The 25,269-nt window shown below is 43.5% G+C and overlaps 1 protein-coding gene across 1 annotated transcript in view; it reads right to left on the bottom strand.

The window, feature by feature from the left end:
• The window catches only part of GALNT18 (polypeptide N-acetylgalactosaminyltransferase 18), a 505,691-nt gene that overhangs the window by 101,506 nt on the left and 378,916 nt on the right, over positions 1–25,269 (bottom strand). Inside the window, exons 4-6 of the mRNA XM_073604079.1 lie at positions 20,400–20,583; positions 13,524–13,721; positions 13,114–13,228 (exon numbers count right to left, since the gene is read on the bottom strand). Coding sequence (XP_073460180.1) covers positions 13,114–13,228; positions 13,524–13,721; positions 20,400–20,583 — 497 coding nt within the window. The remainder of the gene's footprint in view (positions 1–13,113; positions 13,229–13,523; positions 13,722–20,399; positions 20,584–25,269) is intronic.

Below are 25,269 nucleotides of genomic sequence, written 5' to 3'. Positions count from 1 at the left end.
AGACAGTGGTCTCCAAACTGTGTCCCTGGGGCCATATGTGGCCCTTTTCTTGCTTTTATCTGGCCCTTGGGGTGCTATTTTCATCTGCTGATACCAACAGTGAGGCATAATTCCCTCCACCAACACAAGGGCAGAATTCCTGCCAATGATACCAACAATGCGCCACAATTCTTCCCAAGAAGACCAAAAATGGGGCACAATTCCTGCCAATGATACCAACAATCGGCCATAATTCTTCCCAAGAAGACCAAAGATGGGGCACAGTTCCTTACAATAATATCAATAAAAAGCCACAAGTCTTCCCAAGAAGACCAAAAATGGGGCACAGTTCCTTACAATAATATCAATAATAAGCCACAAGTCTTCCCAAGAAGACCAAAGATGGGGCACAATTCCATACAATGATACCAACAATGAGCCACAAGTCTTCCCAAGAAGACCAAAGATGGGGCACAATTCCATACAATGATACCAACAATAGGTCACAAGTCTTCCCAAGAAGATCAAAGATGGGGCACAATTCCATACAATGATACTAACAATGGGTCACAAGTCTTCCCAAGAAGACCAAAGATGGGGCACAATTCCATACAATGATACCAACAATAGGTCACAAGTCTTCCCAAGAAGGTCAAAGATGGGGCACAGTTCCTTACAAAGATGATGGGACCCAGTAAAACCAATGATGGGATGCAATTCCTCCCACGACACCAAAAAATGGGGCCCTACTCCTCCCCCCAATACCAAAGATGAGGCATTTATTATTCCCCCAAGACATTGGGACCTTTTCTACTCCCAATGGCCACAGTCTGCCCCCCCCCCCCCTAAGTCCGAAGGACAGTAAACTGGCCCTTTTGTTTACAAAGTTTGGAGACCCCTGTCCCAAGAGATTAGACAGGGAGCTGTACAGTTTCTCGGGTAATTTAACAAGAAGAGCCACTGCCAGCCATCACAGAGGTCGCAGGTTCCAGACCCTGACACTAGCTTATTGAAGCGGATGCTCCCACCACACCCACGAGGAGCTCTCTGTATTCTGAATTCGTATGATTAGAAAGAGTAAAAGAGCCCCGACACAAAAATAACAGGTATTCTATTTCTCTTTTTCAAAACATTCAAACACATTTTTTTTTTAGCTCTAATGAGGTACCCCCTCCCCCTCCATCCCTATGTATACAAAACCTCTCACTGTAATGCAAAGAACTATTTTAGTGCCATTATCGCTACAAGTTATCCGTACAATTATTTGTGTGCAAAGTCAGAACCATCATGTTCCCTATAATAAAGCATTACATTTATTGTTTCCCATTTAAAAAGGCAGCTGTCACAAGCAGTGCAGCTCTATTATCCAAAAATATATGAATGGCAACACAGCTATATCCAATTCTATACCCATAATAATAATAATCCTCAAAGGCATTGTAAGTGTCGGCAAAGACCTAATGATATATATGCCTAAGGAATCCATTCAAATTGATTCCAGTCTAGATAATTATGTTGTTTAGATTTCCTGATCTCTAATGATACAATTAAAGGAGGATTTCGATCAATATATAGAATCTATAGACAAATGGCAGCAGTAAATAGGATTCTCCAAAACGCATTCGCTATGGTAGAGGAATACAAGTGCAATAAGCATCTTGTCAATAAATGCATGTTCCCTGCCGTGTGTTCCGAGATCATCTGTTCAATGGTCCATGATGGGAACACATTCATAGTTATTTATTTATAGATCTTCCACAAACAACAGACTATATAGTGCTGCCTTCTGCCCGGAAAGTCTGAGCAAATAGAAAGCGTGAACAAAGTAAAAAATTAAGATTTGCCATCTTATAGGAGGCATCTAGGAATGCCAACTGTGCCTAATCAGTACCCTGAAAAATAAACTTTCCGTCTTGAGCCCTTCAGGAAAAATAGCTGTGCACTTCCTGTGCCTAGGCACTCCTGTTCTGCAGTTTCAGAGCTGTACATCTGCAGTGTGAGATCATCTAAGGCACTGCTGCTTTTGACTGTTCGTTTCACAGGTTTGGGGTGGGATTTTGGGATGTCACTGCTGTGCTGCTCACTGTTCATCTTGTATAAAAAGAAAAAGATCCGCCCCTCCCCCCCAGCCGCGGCGAGATCTCTCAGAAGTGGGGACCCGTCAAAAACAGGTCTCCCCCCCCCCCCCCCCCGAAAAGTGCCTGGGGAGGGGGGGGGGAGAAGCAGATAAGCTTCCACTTTTGGGTGGAACTCCGCTTTAACCACTTTCCGTCCATGCTATAGCTGAAAGAAAGCTACAGCGCAGGCTTCCATTGCCAGGAGGGTGTCCATAGACGTCCTCCCATTATCACGCAGGGAGCACGCTCTGTGATCAAGTCCTTTTGGACTCAGCTGATCACAGATCAAAGTAAAAGGGCCAATCACAGTAGCCCTTTACCACGTGATCAGCTGTCAGCCAATGACAGCTGATCACGGAAGTAAACAGAAGCCGGTTGTCTGCTTGTTTTCTCCTCTGGCTGACAGCGTAAGGAGAAAAGAAGAAAGACGGTATACGGCTTCTTTTACAGGGACATCGGTCCCAACATTACTCATGAGTGTTGCTAATCAGTGCTCACCAATGCCAATCATTACTGCTAATCAGTGCCCACCAGTGCCAATCATTACTGCAAATCAGTGCCCACCAGTGCCAATCATTACTGCTAATCAGTGCCCACCAGTGCCAATTATTACTGCTAATCAGTGCCCACCGGTGCCAATCATTACTGCTAATCAGTGCCCACCAATGCCAATCATTACTGCTAATCAGTGCCCACCAGTGCCAATTATTACTGCTAATCAGTGCCCCCCAGTGCCAATCATTACTGCAAATCAATGCCCACCAGTGCCAATCATTACTGCTAATCAGTGCCCACCAGTGCCAATCATTACTGCTAATCAGTGCCCACCAGTGCCAATTATTACTGCTAATCAGTGCCCACCAGTGCCAATCATTACTGCTAATCAGTGCCCACCAGTGCCAATCATTACTGCTAATCAGTGCCCACCAGTGCCAATTATTACTGCTAATCAGTGCCCACCAGTGCCAATCATTACTGCTAATCAGTGCCCACCAGTGCCAATCATTACTGCTAATCAGTGCCCACCAGTGCCAATCATTACTGCTAATCAGTGCCCACCAGTGCCAACTATTACCACTAATCAGTGCCAATCATTACCGCTAATCAGTGCCCACCAGTGCCAATCATTACTGCTAATCAGTGCCCACCAGTGCCAATTATTACTGCTAATTAGTGCCCACCAGTGCCAATCATTACCACTAATCAGTGCCAATCATTACCGCTAATCAGTGCCCACCAGGGCCAATCATTACTGCTAATCAGTGCCCACCAGTGCCAATCATTACTGCTAATCAGTGCCAATCATTACTGCTAATCAGTGCCCACCAGTGCCAATAATTACTGCTAATCAGTGCCCGCCAGTGCCAATCATTACTGCTAATCAGTGCCCACCAGTGCCAATCATTACTGCTAATCAGTGCCCACCAGTGCCAATCATTACTGCTAATCAGTGCCCACCAGTACTGCTAATCAGTGCTGCCCATCAGTGTCACCTACCAGTGCCCATCTGTTGGAAGGCAACATGATTTAATATCATATTTCTGGAGTTTCTTTCTGGTTGATACAACCAAGCATTTGCTTTCCTGGGGGCGGTCTGGGAATGTCTTTGAACAGCTCTTGGCTCCGGACCGTCTGTTGCTATAATGCAAACTTCTCGTCTCTTCGAATTTCAGAAGATGGTTATACTCTATTTTATTCTATTTTTTTTAATTATTCTATTCCTTTCTATTCTATTCCATTATTTTCTATTCTATTTTATACTCTTTGGAAATTGGAAAATTTTTCGAATTCAAAAACTGTTCAAATAGGATTCGAATCGATCCGAAAACGAACGAATGAATTCCGAAAACAAATTTAAACCATTTTACCTAAACGAATTTATGTAAATAACGAATTGAAACAAAACAAATTTTTTGGTTCTGCACATGTCTAATAAACAGATGTGTAACCTAAAAATCATTTTGCCAGGTAAGTCGGGTCAACTGTCCACCAATCAGCAATTATTTTATTGTAGAACCAGTAAAAAAAAAAAACCCATGAATCAATTCCATCAGAAATAAAAAAAAAAAAACAAAAAACAAAAAAAAACAGGACCCAGAACACAAACCGCAGGAGATTTATTTATATTTGTAATATATTTGTAATTAATGAAAGAGAAACACTTCACAAAACTCTCATCAATAACGTGTCCTTTAAGAGCGTCTTCAAAGTGATCAGAGTTCACACGCAAAATTCATTTCAATCAACAGCAAGAAAAAAAATACATTTTATTTCTGCTCTCTTCCTTTACTTTCTGTTGATATATTCTGAAATATTTTAAACCGCTGTCACCGAACAGATGGCGTAAAAACAAGACAAGCGCGCGGTCGTGAAAAAAGGAACGCCAGTAAGAGGTAAAGAATATTTAAAACCGACTTGCGCAGGGAGGAGTCGCTCGCTCCGGCGTTTTGAAGTGTTGTTAAGCAGCCATCAATCCAAGGAACACGAAAAACAAGGGAACAGGTGCCGCTGTAAGTTTTTTTCCGCAGCGCTCTGCGAGTCGCTGTGGAGAGAGAGAGAAAAGTTTGTTAGCGGTATGTATCAAGCAAAACGAGAGCGAATTCCCAAAACGCAACATATGTGCAGCTAAAAGATGACAGCTGCTCATAAAGTCGTTAAGGAAGGGGAATGAATTACGCCGCGTCTTTTGCCAACCGCTGGATTTTAATTTTTTCGTTACGGCTCCCGAGACGAGGACGGAGATTGTGATTAGGAACATGTAATCATAGAGGGAAATCACATCGCCTGTTTAAAATAACTAATAACGTCAGCGTCGCCGCAGTCATTTGCGAGTTCAGCGCACGTTTTTATAAACGGTAATGGAGTCATTCCATCTGCAAACAGATTTTATTTTATTTATTTTGTTAAACTTGTGTGAAGTTAAAGCAGAACTTCACTTACTGCAGGGAGTTCTGCTGAAGCTACAGTACAGATCGTCCACATACCATCCAGTTGCAGTGCGATTTTTTTGTTTTTTTTTTTCAAATAGAAATCCAATACTTCTGGTGCAGTCCGGCATGATTTCAGCTCGTTCTAATGCACCCATATCGCATGCGATTCATGCTGTGAACCGGCCCTTACTAATCACGTATTCACAAGAATATTACACAGATGTGCCACTTCACAGGCAGGGTCAGGGCGTCCCCATGCATGTTACTCAAGTGCTTCTTGACCGCACTATAGCCGAAAGATGGCTAAAACGCGGTTCTCCAGTTCTGGGAAGACGTCCATGGGTGTCTTCCCATGTGCACGCCTCCCGCGCATTAGGGTGAACTCTGGGACCGCTATGTCCAAAGGACACAGCTCATCACAAATAGTGGTATAGGGCCAATCACAGTGGCCCTTTACCATGTGATCAGCTGTGTCCAATCACAGTTGGTCACATGTAAACAGACTTTCCGGTTATCGGTCTCTGTGAGGAAATGAGAGCTGATAACTGTCAGGGCACAGTGAGCACATTGTTTACGCTGATCATCAGTACCCTGATTATCAGTGCAGCCCCATCAGCGCAACCTCATCAGCGCAGCCTCATCAGCGCAGCCTCATCAGCGCAGCCTCATTAGCGCAGCCTCATTAGCGCACATCAGCGCAGCCTCATTAGCGCACATCAGCGCAGCCTCATTAGCGCACATCAGCACAGCCTCATTAGCGCACATCAGCGCAGCCTCATTAGAGCACATTAGCGCAGCCTCATTAGCGCACATCAGCGCAGCCTCATCATTCTTGCCTTTATCAGTGCAGCCCCATCAGCACTGCCTCAATAGCGCTCATCAGCGCAGTCTCAATAGCGCTCATCAGCGCAGCCTCAATAGTGCAGCCTCAATAGCGCTCATCAGCGCAGCCTCAATAGCGCTCATCAGCGCAGCCTCAATAGCGCTCATCAGCGCAGCCTCAATAGCGCTCATCAGCGCAGCCTCAATAGCGCTCATCAGCGCAGCCTCAATAGCACTCATCAGCGCAGGCTCATTAGCGCTCATCAGCGCAGCCTCATCATCCTTACCTTATTAGTGCAGCCTCATCAAGTGCACATCAGTGCAGCCTCATTAGTGCTCATCAGCGCAGCCTCATCATCCTTGCCTCATCAGTGCAGCCCCATCAGCACTGCCTCATCAGCGCACATCAGTACAGCCTCATCAGCGCACATCAGTACAGCCTCATCAGCACACATCAGTACAGCCTCATCAGGGCAGCCTCATCAACGCACATCAGCACACATCAGGGCAGCCTCATCAGGGCAGCCTCATCAACGCACATCAGCACACATCAGGGCACATCAGGGCAGCCTCATCAGTGCACATCAGTGAAGAAGAAAGAATACTTATTTTGTTTAGCAAAACATAAAAATCCCAGTGGTGATTAAATACCACCAAAAGAAAGTTCTACATGTCTCAAAAAAATGATAAAAATGTCATATGAGTACAGTGTTGCACGACCGCGCAATTGTCATTCAAACCACGGCAGCGCTGAAAGCTGAAAATTGGCCTGGGCAGGAAGAGGGTGAAAGTGCCCGGTATTGAAGTGGGTAAAGGAATTGAGCATTTTTAATGTTTCATCTTAAGCAACATTACAATTGCCATATGGGTGTAGGACTATAGAACACCCTAAGGAAGATGGAAGTGCCAAGGATGGAGCAATGACTGCAAACATCACAGCGCTGGAAGAGGGCACTTTGCAAGGTTATGTGCGCCATAATGTGCAGTGCATTCTGGGGAACCTAAAAAAATATGAAGCTTTAATTCCACTTTAATACACACATAAAAGTAATTACAAAGAACATAAACTCCCCCCCCAGTATACTTTCTACACGCCGAGAAAAATCACTCTTGTGTGCACTATTAAATTTCCCTTCCAGTGACTTTGCCTTTGAAGCCTAAAAGCAAGTAATTTACATGACAAGAGAGAGTGAAGTGGAGGAGAATTGGTCATCAAGCAATTAACAAGATAAGAACGAGGAGCAAAGGGAGAAGAGATGGGCTTTGTCCTGATCGTCATTCTTGTGGGTTTTTATCTGATCTGTAAAGTCTCTGTATCATGTACTATCAGCACCAAACGCAACCACGCCACATTGTTCTGAGGAAAGCCCGGCTGTAATTCCAGATTAAGGAGAAATTAGAGGATTCGTCCCTTAACGACAACAAAGCTGGGCGTTCTTCAAAAAGAGTACGACAGCAGACTTGTTAAAGGGCAACACACGCTAACATGCTAAATACACAGATTAGAAAATCATGCAGACCAAAGGTTTTTAAAACAATGTACACCCTGATTTACCATATGGCTTCATTATGTTTCTGCATTCTCTTAGATTTTGAAATTCTGCACACTCTGTGTCACTGCCCCCCTCCTTCTGTCTTCTCTACAAACTTCTAGAAAACATTGATGGCTGCACCCTAAAGCTGACCATAGATGGCGCAATTCTCCTTCCTGCAACCACGGGAGGAGAAGTTCCCAGCCTGAAGGGCTGCTGCCCCCCTAGGCATACATGGTGTATTTCTACATGCGCTCATCGAAGGTCTTGGCTATGCTAAGAGCTTGGGAGCCTGTTCTGCTGGAACCGATTAAGGGATTTTACTGAGGATGTACTGAGGATTCAGGACTACTCCAGAGCCTCTCCCATCCTCTGGAATGCTCTACAATCTGTCTGATTTTCTTCTACTTTATCCACTTTCAGATGATCCCTGAAAACTCATCTCTTCAGAGAAGCCTATCTGGCCCCCACCTAACATTTATCTTCTCAATCAGCACATCGCCCCACAGTTATTACCTCTTGTATCTCTTGACCTTCCCTCTTAGATTGTAAGCTCTAATGAGCAAGGCCCTCCGATTCCTACTGTATTAAAGTGTATTGTATTTGTACTGTCTACCCTCAAGTTGTAAAGCGTTAGATAAACTGTTGGCGCTATATAAATCCTGTATAATAATAATAATTTGGTCTGGAGTGTTCATAGGAGAATGTCTGGCTGATATTGGAAGGTGGTGTCCAAGTATCCAGGGACATTGCAAATAAAGACCTGTATGTAGGACCCTAGCGACTTTTTGCTGCTACTATTCCTTGTGCGTCAGTGCTAGCGTTTGCCCAATTTGGGACCTAAAAGCGTTTGTTAACCCCCCAAAAAAATGGATCCTGCGCCTTTAAAGCATGTTATATAACACAGTGCTTGTTCTGTCTCATTTGCCCCCCTGTAACACCTAAAAAACCTGGCTGATCCTGCCAGTTTCTGCCCTCCCTCCTGTAAACTGACCACAGTGCATCACGGCTGTTGAGACCTGACACCGTGGTCAGTTTACGTGCCTCTGTCATCTGCAGCCTGCTATCTGCTCTCCTCTCTGCTCCTGTGCCCTCCTCCGCTTTATAAGAATAAATGCTGCAAATACCTCATTTCACAGCCGAGATTGTGATCACGTGACCAGCCAGCTCTCTCCTCCCCCTCCCCTCCAGACTGACATCAGCAGGGGAATCTCAACCCCGCCTGCTGCATCTCTCAGAGGAGGAAAGGAGAAAGCAGGCCAGTCATGTGATTGCAATCCTGGCTGTGAAGTGAGGTGTTTGCATAGCTCCCAACTGTCCCTGATTTAGAGGGACTGTCCCTGATTCGGAGGGACTGTCCTTGATTTGGAGCAATGTCCCTCTGTCCCTCATTCCTCCTTATTTGTCCCTCATTTTGGTCTGATTTATATAGATGTATATAAAATGTACGTTTTATCTTTCAAAAAGTGTTTCCCCAGTGCTAAACCTTTCATCCAATTTCTAAATTGCTGCATTTGTAAATTTTAAAAGCCAATATAAAGGAATAGTAGTGGTAAAAAAAAAAAACCCTTGTGGATTTAATTAGCCTTTTTTTTCAGTTAAGTCTTCTTTAAGGGGGTGTGGCAGGGGGCGTGCCCTATGCCTACATATGTTTGCTAGTAGGTGTCCCTCATTCCCGTCTCAAAATGTTGGGAGGTATGGTGTTTGCAGCATTCATTTTTATAAATCACACACAGAGGGGGACACTACAATAGGAGGCAGTGCTAATGGTGTATACAGGTTAGAGTGGCTTGACAACCACTTTCACTATGGTGTCCCAGTGTTGCTCAATCTTTTAGTAGTTGCTAGAGGGACTGTACTAAGAAGCTTTGACAAAGTGGCGAGTGTCCTCGTAATTCTACATTGTGTTACTGAAGTACTCCACAGCTTTCCTGCACCCTATCCAGGTTCAACTTTCAATGAATCATCAAAAAAAAGATCCCCTTAAAGTGGTTGTAAAGGTAGAATTTTTTTTTTATCTTAATGAATTCTATGCATTAAAATAAAAAGCCTTTTGTGTGCAGCAGCCCCCCTAATACTTACCTGAGGTTCATTTCCATCCAGCGATGTTTGTAGGAGTGTCTCGGCTGCCTGGGACTCCCCTCCACATTAACTGAGACAGCAGCGCGGCGCCACTGGCAAGAGAAAGGGGGCGGGGCCATGCTGCGGCTCCGTGTCTGAATGGACACACGGAGCTGTGGCTCGGGTGCCCCCATAGCAGGCTGCTTGCTGTGGGGGCACTCAACAGGAGGGAGGGGCCAGGAGCACAGAAGAAGAGGGACCCAAAAAGAGGAGGATCCGGGCTGCTCTGTGCAAATCCAGTACATAGAGGAGGCAAGTATAAGGTGTTTGTTATTTTTAACAAAAAAAAAAAAAAGAGACCTTACAATCACTTTAAACTGTTCATTGAGCCAGGAGAGTGACTGTGTGCCTGGCGGTCGCTGTACTGGTTTGGGAAAAGAACCTGGGGCAAAACAATGGGCTCTTTTGGGGGCGAGCTACATATATATATATGGATTCTAGATGGTTTTTATATATTTGCCCGGAGTTGTTACAGAGAGAACCCAAAGTTTCATATTCAATAAATCATTGACACAGAACACCTATACTGCAGCTAACACAAACTGACACATAGCTGTTGAAAAGAAACAATCTAATTGCACCAGATGGCAGACATTTTTTTTTTTTCTAAAAAGACCCTCTATTTAATGCTCCTCTCCTAAAATAGTCTTCTCTGCTGGAGGACTCTTCTCCTTCCTCGGACTCCCCTCTCCTAAAACACTCTATAATGCTGGAAGACTCTACTCCTTCCTCCATCTAACTTTCCTTTTCTGAAATACTCTACTCTTCTGGTGGACTCTCCTCCTTCCCCCGATTCTCCTCTCCTAAAACACTCTATAATGCTGGAGGACTCTTCTCCTTCCTTCATCTAACTCTCCTCTCCTGGAAGACTCTACACTGCTGGAGGGCTTTGGTTCTTTCTCTAACTCTCCTCTCCTGAAATACTCTGCACTGCTGAAGGACTCTGCTCCTTTCTCCATCTAATTCTCCTCTCCTGAAATACTCTGCACTGCTGGAGGACTATCCTTCCTGTGACTCACTTCTTGATGGGGAAATTGCATATTTCATATTTCCTCATGAGTTGTCCAATTGCCTCAAAAATATAAAGGAGAGCCTTTCATATCTTGGTTATCCTTGTTACCGTAGCCGACTCATACCAAAGGAATGTCACTGCAAACTGACCAGGTCCTTAAAAGGTCATCTTTCTCTAATGGGAGTTGGCCATTCCTTACACACAAATCCTATATACTATAGTTAGAACTTGGAACAGACAGTCTCACCTAAGAGCTTGCAATCATGCAAGAGTCTGTAATCACCTGTGTGCCACGCCGTATGAAAAGTGGGCGGGACTCCGTGGCGGAAACAGCATTTTTAGTTAACCCTTTCATGCCTATTTCTGATATTTTGTTGCTTACAAGTTAAAATCTAAATTACCTAGAACCCTCAAACATTATTTATATATATATATATATATATATATATATATATATATATTTAGATATATTTAGATATATTTTTAGCAGAGACCCTAGGGAATACAATGGTGATCACTGCAATATTTTATGGTCAAACGGTATTTGCGCAGCGGTCTTTCAAACACATTTTTTTGGGGGGGGGGACACTTTCATGAAAAACTAAACAGTAAAGTTAACCCAATTTTTTTGTATGATGTGAAAGATGATGTAACGCGCAGAGTAAATAGATACCCAACATGTCATGCTTTGAAATTGCGCACACTTGTGGAATGGCGACAAACTACGGTACCTAAAAATCTCCATAGGCGCCGCATTAACAAAAAAAAAATTGGGTTATCGGGTTAAAGTTACAGAGGTGATCTAGTGCTAGAATTATTGCTCTCACTCTGACGATCACGGCGATACCTCACATGTGTGATTTGAACACCGTTTACATTTGCGGGCGTGACTTGCGTATGCGTTTTCTTTGCTGAGCGAGCACGCGGGGATGGGGGCACTTTACAAAAAAAAAATCTTATTTATTTTATTTTATTTTTTTGTTTTACATTGTCCCTTTACAAAAAAAAATCTGTTCACTTTTATTGCTGTCACAAGGAATGTAAACATCCCTTGACAGTCCTAGGTGGTGACAGGTACTCTTTATGGAGGGATCGGGCGGGGTCTAAAAGACCCCAAAGCCCTCCTTTGCACTTCAAAGTATTCAGATCGCCAAAAATGGGGATTCTGAATACTGTAATTTTTTTTAAATCGGCACCATTGGCAGCCGAGTAAACCGGAAGTGACGTAGTGACGTCGCTCCTGGGATTTTACATCGGAGACCCGATCAGAGCCGAATCCGGCTTTGTTCAGGTCTCAGCCTAGGCGATATACATGCCGGCTGGTGGCTCGGGTGTCCCGTTGGGACAGGAGGCCCGGGAAGAGCGGCGGAAGGTGGCAGGAGTGGGGGAGGGGACATTCCCTCCCGCTCCTTAAAGGATAACCGCCGACCGGCCTTTAGCCGCATCGGTTGTTATCACTAAAGAGTTGACCGCCCGCTCTAAAAGACTGTACCGGGTGGTGCCTGCAGCTATCACCCTGGTATAACCCCTTCAAGAGATGAATGCAAATTTGCGTACGGCCGGCGTGAAGGGGTTGAGTATTCTTGTTATATTTTCTGTATCTGTCATAACTTTTAATAAATGTTACGCTTCTATGTATTTGTGTGATCTCTCTTTGTACATTTCAAATACAACCCCAAACACTTTTATCTGCTGGAGCAATCTATTCCTTCCTCTAATTTTTTAGTAGAGATGTGCGGTTCACTTTGTTCCGAATAAATATTCGGACACATTTTTTGTTATTCGGATATATCTGAATCCTCGAATTACAGTACAAACAAATTATACCGAGTTCTCCGAACAACGAAATTAAATTTGTCCGAATTTCCAAAATTCGAATTGAAATTCATTTTGAACTTTACATCGAATTCGAACTGTAATCATATTGTTGAAATCAAAGACTGTTTGTGTTATTAGAGTACCATTTCAAAATAATGCTGTTTTTGTTAAGCAAAAAGTTATATAAAGAGTCATTGTAATCATTTGATGAAGATTTTCCTTTTGTCCATTCACTTTGCAAGCGTAAAATTGATAAAAAGAAACCAGTAAATTATAAATATTTAAAACATTCGTACTTTTTTTTTTTTTCTCAGCTGGCTAAAACTTCTGCACAGGATTCTATAGATTAAAATGTTGAAAGTAAGATATTACTTTTATTATATTATAAAAATAATTATAAAAATATTATATTATTATTAATTAGAACACTTTGCATATTTTGAAAACATATTATTAATACAAACAAGATCAATATGTATAAATAACCAATCAGAGGTTTGGTTAACTCGGCTGCCACATTCGAATTGTAAAAAAAAAAAAAATCTAACATTTTCGAGTTGACCTATTCGAAGTTTATCGATACGAACGTTTCGAAGCGAGAAGAAAAATGGTAAATTCGATGAAAATTTAACAAAACTAAATAACAAGATTAACTAATCTAAAAACTAAATGAAACTAAAAATTTTTTCGTCATGCACATGTCTCCAGCAATCACTCACCGATTTCCGGACACAAATTTTGGTTGACTTGTTTCAAAATAATATTTATGAATGACTTCTTACCCGAACTCCTAGCTCCACATTTTCCCCTCCATACACCTCCATCCCTTCATCCAATAAACCGATCTCCTCAAAGTACAGTCTGTCCACGATGAAACAGCCGATCAGAGCTGGGCTCCTAAGAGAACAGGACAAGGGAGAACTCTACATTAGAGTGTATGTACAGGAGCTCTACTGAGCACAAAGAGCACAAAAACAAAACAGAAAACCTACAACCTTACTATTAAAAATACAGATTACAAAAACTTTGTTTTTTCTAAAAATAAAATTGAACACGTATTACGAAATGAGTCCAGTCACAGGCTGGAGGAGGGGCAGGACCTGCAAGTTTTATTAAACTTCAGGAGACAAAATATATACAGAGGCACCCACAATCACATCCGTACCCCAAATCCCGGTAGAGTGTTATGTACCTGATTGGAGCAGTTGTATTTTCAAGCTTCCACCAAGATTTCGGGGGATTCAGGTAGCGGCACCATAACTCCCAGTCGAATCCCTGAGCGGAGAGGGGGTACTCTTCGATCTCAAAGGTATCGTACTTGATGTTGTCGAAAGACGGAGAGATTATGATCTTCCGTTCCTCCTTGATCCGGCTCAGCACTGGCTCTGCCCTGAGAAGAAAGCAATCGGTGTGATTCTTCACTCGATAACGGCCTTATTAACAGTTTACCCCCTCCGGTGAAAGACGGAGTTCATTCCCTAAAAATGTTAAACAGTAACCCCATCAGTTATTTATTACCTTCTCATAGAGATCGCAGTTCTCTCCCCTCATGTGCGGTGATGTCATAACCTCCAGCTCCGCCCTATGGGTTTCGTCAAATATGACATCAGGGGCACAAGAGGACGTCACATTTGATGAAACGCGTAGGAGAAAACTGCCGGTTGTTTGGATGCCCGGAATTCTGTGAGTTGTGGGTTCTGTGTAGGACACTGTATACAGCTGCTATGTTTAGGTGGTTTTAACCATTTTAATAAAGCTGTTATATCTGGATCTTATACTATGTGCAGCGTTTTTTTATTTTTTAATACTTCCCTCTACGGTGCTTCATATTTGGAGGAGAGATGGTGATGTGAGCTGTGGAGTGTCATCTTGCCATTATTCCAAATAAGTGCTGCTTGACTTCTCACATGAGACTTACACCCCCTCTAATAAGCCTTAGAGTGTTGTGGAGGACACGAGGTGTTATTTGTGAAGAGCCATGTGAGATCATTCTGCACGGTTTTACCATGAAAATGTATGAATGCTAATTAAATGTGGATTTTTGTCTTGTATGAGAAGCAAATTCTTCACTTGAACTGACTTTTTCTCTTCAAAGAATGGCCCCATCATTGCTCAGACCTCATCCACAGTCACTCTGGACTGAGATGCCGGCTCAGAGTTGACACAATCACGTAAATTCTGGTGGTCGTGTTCATAAGTGTCTGGCACAGACCAGCAGCCTCTCGTCTTGTGACTTGCTACAGAAATACAACGTTGCAGTCTGATGACTGGGGGGGAAGGATGGTAATCAGCAGACTGATAACATCATCCCAGCCTAGGCACCATCACTGAATGAAGCTCAAGAACAACTTATAACCATAAATCACATGCTTCAAACCACAAGACCCACGGGCCGAATCTGGACCACCAGGACCTTTCATGTGGCTAGGATTGCCACCTTTTCTTCAAGCCAAACACTTTATCAGCGCACGGCAATTTTTTTATGTAGCACACACTAAAGGGTTGCACCTTTGGATGGTCCAAGGAGGGTGCAGCCAAATTGTGGTAAAATCTGGAGGGGCTTAAAGGGTCATAGTTAAAAAAAACAAAAGCATTCTTGTACCCATAAAATATGCTCAGAATAATAAAACAAATGTCACTGTAGAAATATGAACTTGGCCTACCTTAAAAGTGGATGGTGTCAGTCAGGCAGTGGACGGTGTCAGTCGGGCAGTGGACGGTGTCAGTCGGGCAGTGGACGGTGTCAGTTGGGCAGTGGGCGGTGTCAGTAGGGCAGTGGGCGGTGTCAGTAGGGCAGTGGGCGGTGTCAGTAGGGCAGTGTCAGAAGGGCAGTGAGTGGTGTCAGAAGGGCAGTGGGCGGTGTCAGAAGGGCAGTGGGCGGTGTCAGAAGGGCAGTGGGCGGTGTCAGTAGGGCAGTGGGCGGTGTCAGTAGGGCAGTGGGCGGTGTCAGTAGGGCAGTGGGCGGTGTCAGTAGGGCAGTGGGCGGTGTCAGTAGGGCAGTGTCAGTAGGGCAGTGGGCGGTGTCAGAAGGGCAGTGGGCGGTGTCAGAAGGGCAGTGGGCGGTGTCAGTAGGGCAGTGGGCGGTGTCAGTAGGGCAGTGAACGGTGTCAGTAGAGCACTGGATGGTGTCAGTCGTTTTTTATTTTTATTAGTTTATTCATTTTTACAATTTTATTTTTGATACTGTTTTTATCCAATATGTCTCTTTTTGTGGCCGATATAATCTGTCATTTTAAGATTCTTGGAGTATCTCCGGTTATTTTAATTAGCTTTATTTGTATTGTTTGGATGAGGCCCAAGTCTATCTCTTTTATCCTTTATTTTTTTAATCATTTTTTACAATTTTTTTTAACAGCCCTATTGGGGGGCTTTGATGAAATATCGGGGGTCTAAACTTTTTGAGACAGAGAAAGGTAGTGAGGACAGAGATTCCCCAGTCCCTTTCTCTACAGCTTCTGCTGCACTGGACAGCGAATGAATGAGAAGTGCTCTGTGTTGAGCGGCTTCCTGTTTATGCACATGCTGAATCATAGGAAACAGTTTCCTATGCTTCAGTGATGAATGGATCGGTACCGATGCCAGGCCCTAGGCTTCCCCAGTTACTTGGGGAGCCACAGTGTGGTCTGAATAATGCATCCGGGACACATGATTCAAAACCCGAACTGTCCAGGTGAATCTTGGACAGGTGGCAACCCTACATGTGACCCTCGCACCTCTCCTGCAGCTGTGGCACCCCCTTTGTCTCCGCCCACACCTTGTCTCAGCAACAGAGGGGGGGGGGCAGAACTCCCTGTGCTTCTCTGTGCAGCCGCAAAGAGATTAGTCTCTGCCCCCCCCCCATCTCAGCAGCAGAAAGGAGGACAGAACTGCTTCAACAGATCCTGCGTCTCTCTATGCAGCCACAGCACCCCCTCGTTTTTGCCTCCCCTGGTCTCAGCAACCCTGGGTCTCCCGACCCTGTGCTTTCTACTTTCCAGCTGCACCCCCAGCAACACAATGTAAGTGGGGAGCACTGTGATGAAGTGGTGGGAGGGAAAACTCTTGACTTCCGTGGAGGGTTCTCGACATCTGATGTAAAAGGGGGGAGGGGGTGCTCTGGACATCTAGACATATAGATCCAACTGGCCCTTTGAGGGCAACCATAATGCAGATGTGGCCCGCAACGAAATTGAGTTTGACGCCTCTGTATAAATGATGGAACTTTTCAGAAAAATGATGCTGTCCAATGGCTGGATGGAGAACTGCGTCCCCGAACAGTAAGGCTATTCTACCCTGAAAGTATCTCAAGGCTTTGCTTTATTTTACATTGGCGCGTAGCTTTCGAAAAGCTGCATCCTACTTTTTAATTAGAGCAGAGTCCTTTAAACTAGGACCCTCCTGTTATCTTCGCTTTTAAGAGCGATTCCCGAGGCGCTCGGCACTTCTCCTAATCTGCTGTCGCGATCTGGCCGAGCGGAGACGGCCGCACATTACAGAGCGCTGAAGAAGTGGCGCATCCGCTCATGAATTTTCATGTGTCACCCCCGCCACATTTTGCATGTTTTGATGACAGCTTCAAAGTGCTCCTGTCAAAGTTTTCACCCTGCAAATGGGTTTATAAAAGATTAAAAACGGGACAGAGATTAGTGGGAATATTTAAAATTGAACACCCGGCAACGAAACATGCTGGTGGAGGGAGAAATGAAAAGTGAGTATTCTTCCTCTCTGGCAAGATATATTGCAACGTTATGATAAAATTTCCCCATAAATGATATAAATAAAGGATTTTTGCCCGTATATTATAATCTGCATTTGAACTGGTCTGGTATTAAAATATCAAAGAACTACTCTGCTAAGCGTGTTTTTAGATCTAAACTGACCACATGCTGTAATGCAAACTTCAGGAGCCATAGAACAGTGCATGATCAGCATGCGGTCCGACACCTGACAGCAGACCTTGGGAAGGTTCTTGGATCTCACTCTCAGATCTGGAGTTATCCTCAGATAATCCCCAGATAAAGAAACGCTCAATGTAAATCATTTATAAGTAAGATTCGCCGGTCATAATGATTTAAAGTGATTGGAAAACCTTACAGACTGGCTTCAGGTGATACATCGATTAACCACTTAAGGACCAAGCCTCTTTTTGAAATTTGTTGTTTACAAGTTAAAAACTGTTTTTTTTGCTAGAAAATTGCTTAGAACCCCCAAACATTATACATTTGTTTTCTAACACCCTAGAGAATAAAATGGCGGTCGTTGCAATACTTTCTGTCATTTAAGTAAATACCGTATTTGCGCGGCGGTCTTACAAGCGCACTTCTTTTAATTAAAAAATAAGACAACAGTAAAGTTAGCCCAATTTTTTTTTTTAATATTGTGAAAGATAATGTTATGCCGAGTAAATTGATACCCAACATGTCACGCTTCAAAATTGCGCCCGCTCGTGGAATGGCGACAAACCTTTACCCTTAAAAATCTCCATAGGCGATGTTTAAAAAATTCTATAGCTTGCATGTTTTGAGTTACAGAGGAGGTCTAGAGCTAGAATTATTGCTCTCGCTCTACTGGTCGCGGCGATACCTCACATGTGTGGTTTAAACACCGTTTTCGTATGCGTCCGCTTCTGCACGCAAGTTCGGCGGGACGGGACGCGTTTAAAAAATTCTTTTTTTTTTACCTTTTCTTATTACACTTTTTTTTTTTTTTTTTTGTAAAAATTGTGTCACTTTTATTCCTATTACAAGGAATATAAACATCTCCTGTAACAGAAAAAAAGCATGACAGGACCTCTTAAATATGAGATGTGGGGTCAAAAAGACCTCACCTCTCATATTTACACTAAATGCAATAAAAAAAAATAAAAAAAATTGTCATTTAAAAAAAGGATTAAAAAAAAATGGCTAAAGGGCGGCAGTGATGTTTTGACGTAGCTTCCGCCCTGCAATGTCATGGAGACGGGTGGGGGCCATCTTCCCCGCACTCTTCTCAATGCCAAGGAAGGCACAACATCCGAACGCCTCCGCCGCTGCCGACGGCTCCGGTAATAAGGGGAGGGCACCGGAGCGCAGCGGGAGGGGGGTGGGCCTCTCCCGCCGCAGATAAAAGTGATTTTGCGGCTAATCCGCCGCAGAGACCGATTTTATCTTGAAGCAGACCGCCGGCCGAACAAGAGGATGCCGGGGTTATGGTAGCTAGCTTGATGCCATAACAACGATATCCCCCTTCAAAGTAAGAACGTATATTGGCATGTGGTGGTCCGGAAGTGGATAAGCAAATTCTCTTACATAAGTTGTACCTGTATATCAGCAGCCCTCTCTCCTCTATAGCCACTGAAAGTCCAGAATTTATAAAGCTTATCTGAGCTACCAGAAAACAGGAGATGAAGTTACACTCTGCAGAGCTCAGTGAAGAGAGATGAGAGCTGACTGGAGGGAAGGGACACTCTCCCATCACACGGGAAGAGAGCTGAGGCTGTCCATCATAGGCTGTGTGCTGGAGCTTCTTCCCGTCATCATTTTTTCTCTTGGTGTCCGGATAAAGCGACAGCAGAGGTAGACATGTGCAGAATGGAAAAAATGTGTTTAGTTTCGAATAGATTTGTTACGTTTTGTTGGTTCGTTTCGTTTATTCATTTTCTAACAAATTCCAAATTTTCGATTTGAATCGGCCGCAAAATAAATCGACAGATTCAAATTCCGTGTGAAGAACAGCTGGTTGTTAAGGAGTGGGCCAGGAGGACAGCAGCCGCGTCCTTAACAACCAATGACTCATCAGCTGTCAGCGGGTTTCCCCACTAAGAGCTGGGATGTACTCAAAAGAATGCCGGCAATGAAGAATTCAGTGCCCTGCCCCCAACTCCATACCAGAAGGGCCTGATATGGAAGCTGCCGTGGCCAACCTTGTTCAGAAAATGTTGGTTTCCTGGCTATGTTTTGCCTCAGTATTCTCTGACCTGGAACAGCAATGCAGCTTGTAAAGACAGAAGCCCCAATCCACATACTTATACTATACTATACTATACTACTATACTATAGTGTGTACTTGTCTCAAAGTGTCATTTCTGCCTGCTGCATCCTTCCTCTGCTTAGACGTGCAATTTTTTGTTAGTTTTAGATTCAGATGTAACCAAATCTCCGAATGAAATAGTAACAAATTGAACAATTCGGGGCATGCTGGGTCAGTGATGTCACATAGGGGGGGCGGGAGCCTTCAACGAGACTGAGAAGTGGGTAGGGGGTGGAGCTAGTAGACAGTGCTCAGAGGTGGGTAGGGGCCGGGGGCAGAGATGAAGGGTGGTTCATAAGGGGGCAGGGCCGTCTTTAATATTGATTGCACCATGGGCAAACTTTTTTCTTGGGCTCTCCAGAATACACTTATCAACTATTTGCAATCTCAGGGGGAAGCTGCATTGGGGTCCCACAACAATGATTGGGCCCGGGGGCAGCTGCCCCTTTTGCCCCTTTTGCCCTGTGTCAAAGATGTTCCTGTAAGTGGGGAATTCCTGCGCCTATTCTCTGAGAGAAAAAAAAGCCAAAAGATGGGCGGGAGCCTTCAACCAGACTGGGAAGTGGGTAGGTGGTGGAGCTAATAGACAGTGCTCAGAGGTGGGTAGGGGGCAGAAATGAAGGGTGGTTCATAAGGGGGCAAGGCCATCTTTAATATTGATTGGACTCTGGGCAAACTTTTTCTTGGGCTCTCCAGAATACACTTATCAACTATTTGCATGCTCGGGGGGGAAGCTGCATTGGGCTTCAGAACAATGACTGGGCCCGGGGGCAGCTGCCCCTTTTGCCCTGTGTTAAAAGATGGCCCTGTAAGTGGGGAATTCCTGCACCTATTTTCTGAGAAAAAAAAAAAAAAAGCCCTGCTTCCAGGTATGTTGGATCTCTGGTGGACGGGACCACAGCATGCAGTGGGGACCGGTAAAGCCACACCCGCAGAAGTGTCAATTCACTTCATTACTGCAAAGACCATCAACACGGGGAGCAGATGAGATGAATAATAAAATGTCTTCTTTGTAGGAAACTATTCGTTGTACACATTTATTTTGGCGTAGGAGCCCATAATGATGTCAGGAGACACTTACCAGCCAACACTAAACTCAACGTGGGCATCAAACAGCGCCACCACCGGGGCCGTTGCCGCTCTCCACCCGCTGACCCTGGACCGGATCAGCCCCTCCTGCTTGTTGTGTCGGACCACCTTGATGAATCCGGGTTTGCGTTTGTTGACCTCCTCCACGTATTGCGTCAGCTTCTCCTTCAGCTCTTCTGTAAGAGAAAAAAAAAGGGGAAAAGATCCAGATGGTTTTCCTGTGAGCTAATTATCACTGCGCTGACATATATCACCGCCCACCCACGCGCCAACATATGCCCGGCGCCTGAGTCGCATCTGCTGGTTTTGTAACGGGACTAAACATATGAGATTTTAAGGGCAAAACTGCTTATCAGAAATGTGTTTAGAAACGTCATTATTCACCTGTCGACTCATTAAAGTGTACCTAGAGCCAAAACTTTATTTTATTTCAAACTTCTGATGGAGTAAAGAAGAGTTAAAAGCACCTGCCAGTTTACTTTTCTGTTGTCTGGGTCTCATTGCAAGATTTTTCTTGATTTCCTGTCCTGGAGATGCAACGGGAACTGAGAGGAAATCTCCTCTAAGCCAGTTGTCACCATAACAGGTGTCCCAATTGGAAGGTTCCCCCCCCCCCCTCACTCTAAAACGTCCTATCACCTTCTGTCTCTGTGACAACGGTCACTCGGACAAACCAATATACCTGGAAATTTCCAAAGTCGATGAACCTGAGACTGGAACGAGGCGAGGGGGATGGGCTAATGGTGGCAAACAGAGAGTGCTGTGCCGAAATGGAAGCCGTGATATCATAGTGGACTCGGCCAAATGTAGGGTTATGAGTGCTGTGGTATAATACGGGTCTAAATATATGGGTCTATAAGGCATAGCTCCCAACTGTCCCTGATTTCGAGGGACTGTCCCTGATTTGGAGCAATGTCCCTCTGTCCCTCATTCCTCCTCATGTGTCCCTCATTTTGGTCTGATCTATATAGTTGTCTATAAAATGCACTTTTTATCTTTCAAAAAGTGTTTCTCAGTGCTAAACCTTTCATCCCAATTCTAAATTGCCGTATTTGTAAATTTTAAAAGCCAACATAAAGGAATAGTAGTGGTAAAAAAAAAGCCCCTGTGGATTTAATTAACCTTTTTTTGGGGGGGTTAATTCTTTAAGGGGGTATGGCAGGGGGCGTGTCCTATACCTACATACGTTTGCTAGTACCGTGTTTCCCCGAAAATAAGCCCTACCCTGAAAATAAGACCTAGCGTTATAAAAGCCGGCAAAATATAAAAACAACAGAGACGCCTGTGCTAGGTTACATGGGGCTCTATGGCGATCTGGCGTACACTGCGTAGCCACGCCCTACATGTTTCGTGATAGGTCACGTCTTCAAAGGGGACCTATCACGAAACATGTAGGGCATGGCTACGCAGTGTACGCCAGATCGCCATAGAGCCCCATGTAACCTAGCACGGGCGTCTCTGTTGTTTTTATATTTTGCCGGCTTTTATGTTTTGGATGTTTTAAAGATGCCTAGTTGTCTGAGGCAATAAAATTCCCCTTTTTTACATACTATACCATTGGAGTTTTTTCTTTCTCCCCTTCTTTACCTACGAGTCCAAACGAGGGAGTGTTTACATCAATGCGGAAGTGTCGGAACCATCTCCAGCTGTGTGGTGAGCTGACATCTACTGTCCCTGCAGAGGGCTAAATCTGCATGCTTCTAAGACCTTGCTATAAAGGAGGTCCAACGTGTCTGGTAAGGATACATCTATTATCAACCTTCGGATCCACTGGTGGTTGGAGGTCCCTTCATGTCCCCTTATTCCTTTATACACACTAAGGAATACAATTCATGAACTTTGGATATGTGTTTTTCCTGCGACTCAGGATGCAATTTTGAACTTTTTCACTTACGACTTTGCACTTGGGTGGAATAACCTTTGTTTGTTTTTTTTTGCACACCAGTTTATAACTTTATTGTTGGTTTATATGTATGCAATGGTCAATATTAGTATTTGACTTACATGTCGCTGTTTGCTCTGTAGCATAGCGACTTTCTAATTCACTCACAATTAACTTTGATGGTGTTTTTTATTTATTTGTTTATCTACTTATGATAATCATCTAGTAATATAGATTTAAATATCTAATGCAAGCGCACAATTTTTTCTTTGTATCGCTATCGGTCGCTGATCACCGCCATGACTAGTATAGTGTCTGTATGGATCAATATCCTGATCAGAACTATACGCAGTGTTAACAGGATCAGCGTCAATCACTGCCAGCACTTGCAACATGTAGCAGACATTTTTGGCCTAAATTTCTGAAGACATTTGATTTTATTGGATATGTTTTATAACAAAGTAGAAAAAAAAAATGTTTTCAAAATTTTTCATTTTTTTTTCATTTATATAATAAAAAAAAAAAACAACAACCCCAGAGGTGATCAAATACCACCTAAAGAAAGCTCTACTTCTGTGAAAAAAATGATATAAATTTAATTTGGGTACAGTGTTGCATGTGTGCGCAATTATCAGTTAAAGTACAGTGGCGGTCGATAATGCAGGGCGCACGGGCGGCGCCCCCCCCCCCCCGTCCATGCGTCCGGCCCCCTATTCTAAATGTGGGCGCTGCACGCATAGATTGCAATCAGGTTTTTTTTTGGAAGCACGTGATTAGAGCCTGAGGCTCTAATAGGCTTGGACCCTGGGCAAACATTTTCTTTGGCCCTCTCTTCCACGCAATTTCACTCTCCACCTGCTCTGAGACATACAATAAATAGCAGCTAGACTCAAAATCAGTTTACTGAATCAGATCAGGCAGTGATTGCGATTGCTTGCCAGAGGTTACAGTGCATCATTACCGCTCACCGACTGGCTGCTAGAGGTTACAGTGCATCATTACCGCTCAGTGACTGGTTACCAGAGGTTACAGTGTATCATTACCGCTCACTGACTGGTTACCAGAGGTTACAGTGTATCATTACTGCTCACTGACTGGTTGCCAGAGGTTACAGTGAATCATTACCGCTCACTGACTGGTTACCAGAGGTTACAGTGTATCATTACCGCTCACTGACTGGCTGCTAGAGGTTACAGCACACATTATGGCTCACTGTTATTTTCTAGAGGTTACAGCACGTGACTTCTGCTTGTTGATTGGTTGCTCGAGATTACTGTTCATCAATACTGCTCACTGATTGATTGCTAGAGCTTACTGAACATCTATACCACTCACTAATTGGTTGTTAGAGGTTATTGCACATTATTACCACTCACTGATTGTTTTCAAGAGGTTAGTGCACAGCATTACTGCTCACTGATTTGAGGTTACAGCACATCATCTCCTCACTGCCTGCCTGCGTATTCACATGCACCAAAATTCAGGGTGCTGTGGGCACCATGTTATTTTGAAGAAGGGTTCCACCTCCAATTTGCTTACTTTTGCAGAACAGGCTGATGTTAGGCTTAATGACTACAGCTGTAGGCCGGACTTTCAAGCATGCTCCTTTACCTCCCCAGTGGGCAGCATTCAGCAGAAGTGATGGTGGATGTGACCTCAAGGGGACATGACATACATATGAATGCCGCCTCTATTTACATATCAATGCCGCAGTCCATGACTATTTACATAAAGCTGGGCAGCAGCAGAAGTTTACACTGAGATATTGGGACACAGCACGCGACTAAAACTTCAAGGGATAAGGGAATTTAAACTGGGATGGTTGGCAAGTATGAAGCAGCTGCATTGGGCCCCACTACAATGACGGGGACCCAGGGCAGCTGCCCCCTTTGCCCTTCCTTAAAAACGGTCCTGTCAGTAACTTCCACCCAGGTGTGCAACAAGATGTGCCCTTCACCTGCTTAGATGGGCCTCAATCTTCCAAAAGAGGTCATAAACATCATTATACCAGAATTTTCCTCCAGTCATCTCCCCAGTCACAGTCTGCTTCAGAAGAACACTTCAGGTCCCATAATTTATTAATAAACATAGAGAGACTCCATATTGGTTTACCAATTACCGTTTTTAATTAACTTACGTTTCCACAAATGCACTCTCAAAAAAACAAGTATTAAAGTGTACAAAAAAATAAAAAAAATTATATCAAACAAATAAAAATGATTAAAAAAAAATGGTTAAAAATCACCCCCTGTCACCTCCCCCTTTCCCCATATAAAAAGCACAACATAGGGCAAGCACGTGTATTGTTCTATGGTCATAATTCATGATTTAACTCTAAATTCATAACCTGTAAATGCGTCGCCTATGGAGAATTTCGGGGGACCATGTCTTTTTCTTTTGAGATTTCATGGGTGTGTGCGTAATTTTAACCACTTCAGCTGCAGAAGATTTACCCCCCCCTTCATGACCAGGCCATTTTTTTTTGCGATACGGCACTACGTTACTTTAACTGACAGTTGCGCGGGCGTGCGACGTTGTACCCAAACAAAATGTCCTTTTTTTTTTCCACAAATAGAACTTTCTTTTGGTGGTATTTGATCACCTCTGCTTTTTTTTTATTTTTTGTGCTATAAACAAAAAAAAACGACCGACAATTTTGGAAAAGAAAAACAAATATTTATTACTTTCTGCTATAAAACACATCCAATAAAAAAATGTAAAAAAAATCTAACTTCTTCATGAATTTAGTTTTATGTGTTATGTTATGTTTTTTTTTATGTTAAAAAAAATAAAAAATCAAATTTATTCATAAATTTAGTTTTATGTGTTATATTATGTTTTATGTTTATGTTAAAAAAAAAGTTTAAAAAATCTAATTTCTTCATAAATTTAGTTTTTTGTTTTTATGTTTTATGTGTTATGTTTTATGTTAAAAAAAATTAAAAATCTAATTTTTCATAAATGTAGTTTTATGTTTTTA

Source organism: Aquarana catesbeiana, linkage group LG11 (genome assembly GCF_042186555.1).
Source record: "Aquarana catesbeiana isolate 2022-GZ linkage group LG11, ASM4218655v1, whole genome shotgun sequence".
Lineage (NCBI taxonomy): Eukaryota > Metazoa > Chordata > Amphibia > Anura > Ranidae > Aquarana > Aquarana catesbeiana.
This window is presented reverse-complemented; position numbering and strand designations above follow the sequence as displayed.